We start from the raw sequence: 12671 nt of genomic DNA on the forward strand, positions 1-12671 counted from the left end.
TTGCATATGGCCCCAGGGCCCTTATACAATTCACATTTTCACCTGAGTTTTCTCCTAGGAGATAATTTTTATTATCTCTTTAAAATAACTTTTAAGCATTTTACAATTGAAAAGGTACCCAAATGTTGGTGGAAAAGCACTATCAAAATTATCCTGAGTATTTTCTTGCTTGCTGGTGGTTTAAAATGCATTTTATAACAAGGTGTGAAAATACCACCTAGGTGAAAAGTTAGGAGAAAAATTGAATTGCATATGGGCCCAGAGTCTGTATATAATTCACGTTTTCTCTGAGTTTTCTCTTCGGTGATATTTTCATACCTAGTCCAATGAGTTCTGGGTCACTATGAGCTTGCTGGTTAGTCTGTGCCTCTCGGTGTTACAAGCCCTACTGCATAGAGCCAAATTAATCCATGCCATGCACTGATGAGGATCAAACAATCTGAAACAGTCTGTATGCATGTTGGATTATTATGGCTCTGTACAAATTAACAAGATGACACATCATTGCATTCCAGCGGTTCTGGAGGTGTGTTTAGCTTCTAAGGGTACAATGGTTAATTTGCATATATTCAGCAGTGTTGCTCTGGGAGACATCTCAAGCTCACTCCAACCTGAATTATCGCAAATTCTTTCTGTTTTAAGAAAGCAAACTTTTGTTTTTCTAGCCACCAGCAAGCAATGAAAATACTCAAAATAATTTGACAGTGCTTTTCCATCTACTTTGCTGCTTTTTCAGTTGCAGAGTGCTGAAAACGTATTTGAAACAAAGATGAATATTTGTTTCCTAGGATAAAACTTACGAGAAAAAGTAGAGTTCCTCTTTATTTACTATAGTAAATATATCCCATATGGAAACAAAACATCTAGGAATAAAAAAAGGCCTCTATGGATGAATAGAAAAATTAGAGATACAATGAAGTGGAAAAAGAATGCCTATAAATTCCTAAAACAGGAGGGGACCGAGGCTGCATTAAAGGACAACCGAGGTGACGTGTGACATGATGAGATAGACATGTGTATGTATAGTGCCAAGCACACAAATAACTAGGCCGTGTTCCTTTTTTTCCTTCTCTGCCTGAAAGAGTAAAACATCAGGTACGCAAGTGACAGTTTCTGTCTGGGTCAGGACTGGGTCGGACTTTCGCACAACCCTCACTGATAAGGAATTACAACCATAAAACATTTTCATGTCAGTAAATGGCTTGTGAGAGCAGGTTACAGGGCGTAGCAATAGGGGGTGCAGAGGTAGCGACCGCATCGGGGCCCTTGGGCCAGAGGGGCCCCATGGGGCCATTCCTAAACCAAAGTATAAGCTGGTTATTGGTCCTGTGGTGGTAATAATCACTTCTATAGATGCGTTAAATGGTAGTAATCATTAACAAACTGCTCCCCATCCCCTTCTTGCACCTCTAATACTGTAGATGACCTTGGCGGGTTTTGTTGCGCCGTATCAAGTGTTATGTATAGAGTGCTTGGGGGGGCCCAATGTAAATCTCGCACCGGGGCCCTGAGCTCCATAGCTACGCCACTGAGCAGGTAAGAGATAAAAATGGTCAATCGTTCATAGATTTGAGCTCTGGTAATACCTCAATGAAGGTGTCATTGAGCAGAGACAATAAAACAGTAAAAACTTAAAAACTAGATTTAAGTATAAAATAAAACTGTGGGATATCTAAAAAAGTCATTTTTAGGAGAAGGGGCATAGAGGCAATTGTTTATCTCATCAGTTCATTTTCACGTAGGATTTCCTTTAAAGGAGTACTGTAGGGGGAAAAAAGAGTTGAACTTACCTGGGGCTTCTTATTGTCCCCTGCAGACATCCTGTGTCCGCGCAGCCACTCAATGATGCTCAAGTCCCGTTTTTTTTCCATAATTTCCGACCTTAAAGTCGGAAAACCACTGCGTCTGCGCGCCCGCATCCTCGCTCCTGTTGACGTCACCAGGAGTGTATTGCGGCCCAGTACGGTCTGCGCCTGCGCAGTATGCTCCTGGTGACGTCAGCAGGAACGAGGGCATGGGAAAACAGGTGCAGTGGTTTTCCGACTTCAAAGTCGGAAATTCCAGAAGTGAACCCGGAGGCGGGGACCAGAGCATCGGTAAGTGGCTGTGCAGGCACAGGATGTCTGCGGGGGACCATTAGAAGCCCTGGGTAAGTTCAACTCTTTTTTCCCCATACCCCCGACAGTAGTCCTTTAAGCAATTATAAGGATTGCAATAAAAGTTGTAAAAAAGGAATTAGGCTGGCAAAGATTGAAGCTGAAAATCAAATCGCTAGGGATATCAAATATCACCCAAAGAAGATTTACAAGTACATAAACTCATTTAAAGAAAGGTAGACTGTATTGGACTCCTAAAGGATGAAGGAGGGAGCTCAAAGGTGGACGACCAAGGTAGGGCGGAGTTATTGAATGCTTTCTTTGCTTTTGTCTCCACAAAGGAAACATCGTTGTTGCAAATTTCAGATGTTGAAGGGTCTCAATCTTCCAATTGTAATATTAAATACTTAAAGAGACTCCGTAACAAAAATTGCATCCTGTTTTTTATCATCCTACAAGTTCAAAAAGCTATTCTAATGTGTTCTGGCTTACTGCAGCACTTTATACTATCACTGTCTCTGTAATAAATCAATGTATCTTTCCCCTGTCAGACTTGTCGGCCTGTGTCTGGAAGGCTGCCAAGTTCTTCAGTGTTGTGGTTCTGCTATGAACTCCCCCTTCCAGGCCCCTCTATGCACACTGCCTGTGTATTATTTAGGATTAGAGCAGCTTCTCTCTTCTCTCTTATCTTTTACAAGCTGGATAAATCGTCCTCTGAGCTGGCTGGGCTTTCACATACTGAAGAATTACAGACAAGGGCAAAGCTGTTTGCAGGAAGAAACAAGCAGCCTGAAACTTCAGTGCATGAGAACAAGGGGAAAGAAACACACAAATGATCTCCTGAGATTCAAAAGGAAGGCTGTATACAGCCTGCTTGTGTATGGATGTATTTTCTATGTGTGGACATACTGTACATCAACATACTTCCTGTTTTGGTGGCAATTTTGTTTGTTTATAAACAAACTTTTTAAAACTGTTTTTAACCACTTTTAATGCGGCGAGTAGCGGCGAAATTGTGTCAGAGGGTAATAGGGGATGTCCCCTAACGCACTGGTATGTTTACTTTTGTGCGATTTTAACAATACAGATTCTCTTTAAAGTAGGAAGAAGTGAAGGCAAGGCTAAATAAAATAAAAACGGATAAGGTACCTGGCACCGATGACATGCATCCTCAGGTCCTAAGGAATTAAGTTCAGTTATCAATAAACTTCTTTATCTTATCTTTTGTGACTCTCTTTCAACAGGCAGAGTTCCCATAGACTGGTGTACAGCCCACATTTTCCATTATTTAAGAAGGACAAAAAAATCAGGTCCGAGAAATTATAGACCTGTAAGCTTAACGTCAGTTGTGCGCAAACTATTTGAGGGGTTACTAAGATATTATATAAGACTTTATAGCAGGAAATAGTCTTATTTTTCAGCATCAGCATGGGTTTACTAAGGACAGGTCCTGTTTGACTAACATACTCAGCTTTTATGAGGTGGTGAAAGCTGGTGTGGATATTAGGAATTCTGTAGATGTGATATACTTGGACTTTGCAAAGGCCTTCAGTACGGTTCCCCAAAACAGTCTGGTGCAAAAGTTGAGGATGCAAGGACTGAAGAAGTGTGCATGGATAAGGAACTGGCTAATGGACAGAAAACAAAGAGTTGTGGTCAATGGATCATATTCAAAACAGGTGACTGTTAGCAGTGGAGCCCCACAGGGGTTAGTATTGGGTCCAGTGCTCTTTAATTTATTTATTAATGACCTAGTAGATGAAGTAGAAAGTGAAGTTGCTATTTTTGCAGATGATACAAAATTAGTGACATATTGCAAAATTATCCGGATAGAATGGCTATATGGCCACATAAATGGCAGATGAAATTTAATGTTGAAAAATGTTAAGTCATGCATTTTGGTCGTACCAATGGTCTAGCATCATACAAAATAAACAGGATACAGATGGGGACATCAAACTTGGAGAAGGTCTTAGGCCCGGTTCACATTAGCGGTTGTTTGCCAAACGGACCGGATGACCTGACCGGATCCGGACCGGATCCGGATCGGAACCGTACGGTTCTGATCCGGATCCGATCCGGTCAGGTTGCATCAGGTGTCCATCAGGATGCGATCCGGATCCGTTTGGCAAAAGTTACGTTAAAAACAAAAAAAATGTTGGGGTCTGGGAGGTCAGCAGAAGGGGGACCTGTGGAATCAGGCCCTCTGCTGTTTAGCACTCACCTCCACCTCCGACATGCTGCCAACATCTCCGGATCCGGATCCAGCTGTGCTGCTCCACTCCAAAATGCTTGCCCATGTGTCCCCATCCAATATCGCCGCAACAATCCCCATAGGAAGTGGGGTAGAACATCCGGATTTCTCAGCCAGTGTGTTGTGCGCTCTCCGGTTCCCATTGGTGTGTATTGGCCGGATGGTGCAGTCCGGCTCCGCCCCGGATACGGCTGCCGGAGGAGCCGGATGAAAAAATAGCGCATGTTGGAACGGAGGCCGGAGTCCGGCAGAACGGACGCATGTGAACGGACGCATAGGCTTTCATTGCTATGCCGTGCGTCCGTTCCGTCCGTTCTGCAAGCGGTGCGGCTCCGGCACGGCGATTCCGGAGGGCCACCGCAAGTGTGAACCGGGCCTTAGGAGTACTAATCGTCAACAAGATAAATAATCGTATTCAATGCCAAGCAGCTGCAGCTAAAGCAAATAAAATTTTGGGATGTATTAAAAGGGAAATAAAAACTTTGGATGCTAGCATAATATTGCCCCTGTTCAACTCTCTCGTAAGGCCACATCTGGAATATGGAATTCAGTTCTGGGCACCACATTACAGGAAAGACATTGCAGTTGGAGAGCAGGTACAGAGACGGGCAACAAAATTGTTTAGAGGGATGGAAGGTCTCACTTACCAGGAAAGGTTAGATAAACTGGGTTTATTTAGTCTAGAGAAAAGACACCTTAGAGGAGATCTAAATAACATGTATAAATTCATCAGAGGGCAATATAAAAGCTTGGCAGTTGGCAGATGAGCTTTTTGTCTCTAGGCTTTTACAAAGGACAAAGGAACATGATTTGCGCATGGAGGAAAAAAGTTTTAGCCATTTATTTAGAAGAGGGTTCTTTACAATAAGAGTGATTAAAATGTTGAATGTATTTTAATGAGAAGTAGTTATGGCAAATGTTATATCTGTGTTTAAAGGGGGCTTAGATGCTTTCCTTGCATTGAAAAACATCCATGGCTATAAATAATAGGTAATTCCCAGTGGTGTTGATCCAGGGATTTTATCTGATCGCCATCTGGAGTCAGGAAGTAATTTTATTTCCCTTTTGGGGCAAATCGGACTATGCCTTGTAAGGGTTTTTCACCTACCTCTGGATCAACAGGGATATGTGAGGGAGCAGGCTGGTGTTCTACTTTATTTTCTGGTTGTACGTGATGGATGTATGTCTTTCTCAACCCAAATAACTATGTAACTAGGTAACCTTAAATCCCCCCCCCAACCCCCCCCCCCCCCACACACACACACACACACACAAATAATGCTAATAACTAAACTATCTCTTGTTTAGCCCTTATGTCCCTCTCTGATAACAGAATAAAGTGATCTAGATTTCTTCCACTAGAGAGCTTCCTCTTATAGGCTCCTCCTTTATAGTGCTCCTATTAAGGTTCCCTCAACAAAGTCGTGTTTTTTTTCCCTCCCAAAGTAGGTAAGTTACACATAAGTTTTCTATAAATGAATTACAAGTGACATCTATTTTATAAAGAGAAAAGAGTCAGCTGTTACAATAAGACAAAAATTCTCCCTCCACGTCCTTTACTTAGTATGTTTAAATGATGAATTGTAAATTCCATAAGAGTTAGAAGCAGGCCAATCCCCAGCCAGCAACAGCTGTTCTATGTACTGACCACAACTATGTCAGCACTCTGGAATCATAATGGTGTGTATCTGTATGTATATAAAGGACACCTGTCCTTCCAAGAAGAGAGCATGTCAACGTGCAGTATTGCATGAGCTCTAGACTACCGTATATAAGAACCCTACATTTAAACATGTCATGTGGTCCTTAATCACTTAATGTTTCAGGGGGCGTAGAACAAATTAGTGGTGAAAATTACTCTGGTCCTGAAATGGTTAAGGGGTTTTATTCAGTAAAAGTCACAAGTATGGTAATTAATGGTCACACTCTAATTTATAGGTACTGTGCATACTTTTCTTGTGATTCACTACAATTACCTATACGTCTGTGAAGTTTTGTGGTCATTTTGTGCATAAATGAACACATACACACAACATAGTGCAAATGATCTAATCTGATATAATAACCAAATTATTCAGAACAGCTTTCAGATTCCGGGATACTTGCTTTGCAAAGCAAGAAGCTGCTGTTATCTGTTATTGCACAACCAAGCAGTGTATTACCATATAACAAAAGCAGTGCTCAACTCATTTTTCTTGTTTATTGTTATTAATATTAATAGTAATAATAAAACAGTATGCATTCCATAAGTATATCAGTGTCAGCTCTGTGATCTGGCATAGGAGCTGGTGATAAGCAAGAACAGAGGCCATTTTACAATAATTATGTATCAATGATTTAGTCAGTGTTTGCCCATTGTAAAATCTTTCCGCTCCCCGATTTACATTTGGACATTTATCACATGGTGATATTTTTACTGCTGTCAGGTGATGTCACTGGAAGGAGATGCTGCTTGCATGTTTGACAGTTGGAAACAGCTGTAAACAGCTGTTTAGACAGAGGTGCCATTCGTGCTACTGACGAGCTACTGTTTGTCCCCTATCTTATTGCCTGATGAAGCGGGCTGTGCCTGCGAAACGCGTTGCATCTTTTGGGGTACCAATAATAAATTTATTTGTTTAATTCAGACAGTATTTTGAGTCTGCTTTCCGGAGGTAAGTCCACCACTGCCTCCCAGCAAATTTTAAAATTTGTATTACCTTTTATCCTGCTGGCGCCTCTGTTCTCTTACGATAATACTGTGTCCACCCCTGGTGGAGGGGTGACCTACCCCTACTTTCCTGATCTACAGAGAGCGACATCTTAATCCTGAGTGAGGACAGGTCTAATCTCCTCACCTGCATCTACAGTGGTTGCCTAAGCGGTAACCCATGTGTGTGAGTATATTCATCTCACACTTACATTTATCCACGGTTTCCAATACATACTACACTATATTGGGCTCTCGGTGTCTCCTATTTATTAGCTGTAAACAGCTGTTATTTCCCACAATGCAACAAGGCCCCCACAGTGTGATGTTAGGACCTCAGTGCTGTGAGGCGCATCTCCGTCCATAAAAAAAGGGAATAAATAAAAGAAAGCACCAAAAGAAGAAAAGGACACCAGAGGATTCTGGTTTTCGGATGATAAAAAACATACCGGTATGCAGGATGGCCAATGAATAGCTAGGGGTGGACTAAACATAAGTTATAAATTGGGGTTTGATATCCAACGGTTTCAAATTTTAGTATATTTATTAAGGCAACTTCTATGTTGGTACACTAGGTTTTTGTAGGGGACGGAATTTTAACCTTGTTTTCCCAGTCTTCCAGTGTGGGGCAAATAGGTGACATCAACTTAAAGGCAACACACTGCTTTGCTACAAACAAAGTTTCTATGATAAAGGCCTTGTCGAACTTGGGCATATCTTCATCAGTGAGATTTAGAATACATATTTTAAGGTCAAGAGATGTCAAGGAGCACATACAGCCATGTAGGAAATTGACAATCTGTTTCCAAAAGTCAGCCACCAGGGGACACTGCCACAGCAGGTGGAGGAATGAGGGGTTGGGTAGGGTGCATTTAGGACACAGGTTGAATGTGGAAGGTGCAAATGTGGAGAAACAAGTGGGCATGAGGTAGAATTGGTGTAGAACATAACGTTGGGTTAGTCAGTCTTTTACACAGAGCCATACTTGTCTGGGAGTAAGCAGGCAATCTTCCTACCCAGCTGTATCCATTTGTTCATTGTGTTTTTCACCACCAGTTTCGTTCGATGCTCAGCAAATAATGAATAAAGTGAGCCAATATGATGTTTGATTGGGCCGTCTTTTACAGATTCCGTAATTAAAGAAGTACCAGTGTGGGGGAGACCCAAGGGGAACTGTGCTTTCAAAGTATGATGTAATTAATGATACATGTACTAATGTATAGCAGATAGGGGTATTGGCTCTGAAGTGTGTAAAAGTCAACCAATTGGGTGTTTCGAAGAAGTTGACCATACTACATAATTCTTCGGTCTTCCCATAATCTCTGCCCATATTCCTCATCCCCCAAGTCTTGCTCTTGGTCCACCATTCCAGTTTAAATATACACTGGTCCAACCTAGTAACACAACTCCACAGTAATTTGCACAGAGCAGTTGAAACAAGTGTCAAGCAGTAAAATTTCACATCTTTTATCTGTCTATTCTAATACAGATAGATGAGATAGCTGAACACAAAAAATGCCATGGAAATATTATGTGAAGACATTAAAGGCATTTAAGAGCACATATGGGCTGAACAGAATTAAGGTGTGTTTAAGCGTGTTTATGAGTGTTGGATCCTATGGGAGAAAAAGTGCTTTACAAATGTTCTGTTGTTGTTGTACTTGTGTTTTGCTCTTACCCTGCTTAGACGGGATTCAAATGCTAGAGAGTTGGTTGACCTGGAGGTCCTCATCCCAAAAGCAATTGTTGGAATGGCTTTAGCTCGCTCTGTGCCATGGCTGCCCTGTCTGCTCTGTGTATTCATAGTCCGTGCAGAACTCTTCATCCCCTACAGAGAACAGAGATACAAGTGGTAATTCACATAATTTAACTCAATGTGTATATTTATTAATGGACATGAATACACTATTGTATTAATTTATGACCACATGCAGAAGTAATTTGTGATTAACACAGGAGAAATAGGGGCATAGTCGTACAGTTTTTTTTTTTTTTCTTTTTTACTCTTGCCTGAAATTACTGCTGCCTGCAACCATCCTACACCTGCCTAGGACACCTTCGCTAGATGGAACTTGACCAAGGTGACCACCTCAAATGGGAAATCTGCAATATTGCTACACCAGGTGCCCCTCCTCTAAGCTAAGAACAGGAAACTCAAGGTTACACCAAAATTGTACAATACAATACTGGAAAAACATTGCATGGTCAATTTCAGCTGCAGCACTCAGGGTGTAGGGTCAGAATTTGTAGGGTCAGGTAGACCTAGAATTTGTAGGGTGGGGTCAGAATTTGGCATAAACAACATGAAAACATAGATGGATTATTATTATTATTATTATTTATATAATGCCAACATCTTCCGCAACACTTTACAGAGTGTATATCACTAGCTGTCCCTCAAAGGAGTCTTGTTAATAGCCGTCCCTCAAAGGAGTCTTGTCACTAGCCGTCCCTCAAAGGAGTCTTGTCACTAGCCGTCCCTCAAAGGAGCTCATAATCTAATCCCTACCATAGTCATATGTCCATCATAGTCTATGGCCAATTTGGGAGGAAGCCAATTAACTTATTTGTATGTTTTTGAGACATGGGAGGAAACCAATGCAGACACAGGGAAAACATACACACTCTTTGCAGATAGTGCCCTGGCTAGGATTTGAACCAGGGACCCAAAACTGCAAGGTGAGAGTGCTGCCCACTACACAATCCAGTCTGCCTTTTGTCAGCACTTCAGGCTGAGAGTGCAGAAGTAGTTCGCACAATGTCGAGTAAGGATAAAAATGCTTTATTTAAACAGGCATTGGATAAGCTAAAATCCAGACACATTACATGATGGCATGTTTCGGACAATCCTCGTTTGTAATCGTAGCATAGTTACCAGTGGCATAAGTAAGGAGCTTGGGGCCCTGGTGCGAGTTTTACATGGGGTGCTATGCACTGAATTAATATAGAGCCCCAAAACCTACCAAGGACAGCTGTAGTGTCAAAGTGGTGAATTTAGAGCAAGAAAACAATATGTTAAGGCTACCCACTGTGCAGTGCACATATAGAGGTAGGTACATGTAACAGGAGTGCTCCATATAAAGAATGTAACCACACCCAGTAACAGTGATGCTCAAAAGCCCACTCACAAGGGCGGAGTGAATATAAAAAAGGAGAAACAGCCTCAAGGTATGTAGTTAAAACCAAAAAGTACATATGAAAATGGACAAAGGTAGGCTGAACACAGCAATATACGGAATGAGTGGACAAACACACCAGTATATGAAAATACATAGAAAAATGTACAGTATATGAATATACAGGATCTTCTCAAAAAATTAGCATACTGTGATAAAGTTCATTATTTTCTGTAATGTACTGATATACATTAGACTTTCATATATTTTAGATTCAAATACACACAACTAAAGTAGTTCAAGCCTTTTATTGTTTTAATATTGATGATTTTGGCATACAGCTCATGAAAACCCAAATTTCCTATCTCAAAAAATTAGCATATTTCATCCGACCAATAAAAGAAAAGTGTTTTTAAAACAAAAAAAGTCAACCTTCAAATAATTATGTTCAGTTATGCACTCAATACTTGGTCGGGAATCCTTTTGCAGAAATGACTGCTTCAATGCGGCGTGGCATGGAGGCAATCAGCCTGTGGCACTGCTCAGGTGTTATGGAGGCCCAGGATGCTTCGATAGCGGCCTTAAGCACATCCAGAGTGTTGGGTCTTGCGTCTCTCAACTTTCTCTTTACAATATCCCACAGATTCTCTATGGGGTTCAGGTCAGGAGAGTTGGCAGGTCAATTGAGCACAGTAATACCATGGTCAGTAAACCATTTACCAGTGGTTTTGGCACTGTGAGCAGGTGCAAGGTCGTGCTGAAAAATGAAATCTTCATCTCCATAAAGCTTTTCAGTAGATTCAGTCATTTCTGCAAAAGGATTCCTGACCAAGTACTGAGTGCATAACTGAACATAATTATTTGAAGGTTGACTTTTTTTGTTTTAAAAACACTTTTCTTTTATTGGTCGGATTAACCACTTAAGCCCAACTGGACGAGATTTCTCGTCCAGTTGGGCTGCGCGCACTCCCGCGAGTCGCGTGCGCTCCCGCGGCCCCCCCCCCCCCCCCCCGTGCGCGCCCCCGCTGCTGGCCGCTAGCCCACCGATCAGTGAAAGGGATTATAAATCCCTTTTGCTGATCGGACCCCCCCGGAGAAAAGCCGACAGCGTCTCTTCAGACGCTGCGGCTTTTCTGAGCTCTGGTCTCCTTTCTTCTGCCTGGGAGCGAGATCGATCGCTCCCAGGACTTTTTGATTCTGGCCATCTTGTGGCCAAATAGCAAATTACACCCAAAACACACTTGGTATTAAATAAATACGTTTAAATTCATTAAAAAACCCCTGTTTACCTCCCACACCAAAAAATACCCACATACAAGTTTAAATAATAAAATAAAAAAAAAAATTACAATAATAATAATAAAAAAAACCATAAATAGTTACCTAAGGGTCTGAACTTTTTGAATATGCATGTCAAAGGAGTACATCAATATGATTTAATAAATTATGGGCTTCTAAATAGTGATGGACGCAAATTGAAAAAAATGCACCTTTATTTCCAAATAAAATATTGTCGCCATACATTGTGATAGGGACATAATTTTAACGGTGTAATACCCGGGGCATATGGGCAAATACAATACATGAGTTTTAATTATGGAGGCATGTATTAGTTTAAAACTATAATGACTGAAAACTGAGAAATAATGAATTTTTTCAGTTTTTTTCTTATTCTTCCTGTTAAAATGCATTTACAGTAAAGTGGCTCTTAGCAAAATGTACCACCCACAGAAAGCCTAATTGGTGGCGGAAAAAACAAGATATAGATCATTTCATTGTGATGAGTAGTGCTAAAGCTATTGGCAAATGAATGGGGGTGAAAGTTGCTCGGATGTAAAAAATTTTCAACCCTTCGGGCTTAAGTGGTTAAATAATGCTAATTTTTTGAGATAGGAATTTGGGGTTTTCATGTGCTGTATGCCAAAATCATCAATATTAAAACAATAAAGGGCTTGAACTACTTCAGTTGTGTGTATTTGAATCTAAAATATATGAAAGTCTAATGTTTATCAGTACATTACAGAAAATAATGAACTTTATCACAATATGCTAATTTATTGAGAAGATCCTGTATAAGTAACATATATGTAATGAAATAATAGGGGCCAAAAACACCATAAAAAGACACACAGTATCACTAGATGGCCTAGATAAAGGGAAAGAAATGGCAAGAAAGGCTAGGTAACCATGTTGAGATCCCACTTTGCATTCAAACCCTTCGGGGCTGGTGGTGGTGTAATAGGACAATTATCTTGGCACACTTTTGGCTCCTTAGTTCCTTAGTACCAATTGAGTATCATTTAAATCCCACAGCTTACCTAAGTATTGTTGCTGACCATGTCCATCCTTTTATGTCTACCTGTCTTCTGATAGCTATTTCCAGCAGGGTAAAGCACAATGTCGCAAAGCTCACATCGGGCCTGATAGACAAAGCGGCAGGAAATTTGCCGTAGGTTGCGCACAGCAGGGTTATCAGTACTAGTGCAATGGGAGCAGTGTGCATCAGGCCCATCATC

General features: G+C 41.1%; 1 protein-coding gene across 3 annotated transcripts in view; it reads right to left on the bottom strand.

The window, feature by feature from the left end:
- Positions 1 to 12671, bottom strand: part of SPECC1 (sperm antigen with calponin homology and coiled-coil domains 1) — a 481287-nt gene that overhangs the window by 451393 nt on the left and 17223 nt on the right. For all 3 annotated transcript variants that reach the window (XM_068270298.1, XM_068270300.1, XM_068270299.1), the window contains exon 2: positions 8718 to 8867. In XM_068270298.1, coding sequence (XP_068126399.1) covers positions 8718 to 8867 — 150 coding nt within the window. The remainder of the gene's footprint in view (positions 1 to 8717; positions 8868 to 12671) is intronic.

Source organism: Hyperolius riggenbachi, chromosome 2 (genome assembly GCF_040937935.1).
Source record: "Hyperolius riggenbachi isolate aHypRig1 chromosome 2, aHypRig1.pri, whole genome shotgun sequence".
In the NCBI taxonomy this organism is placed as follows: Eukaryota; Metazoa; Chordata; class Amphibia; order Anura; family Hyperoliidae; genus Hyperolius; species Hyperolius riggenbachi.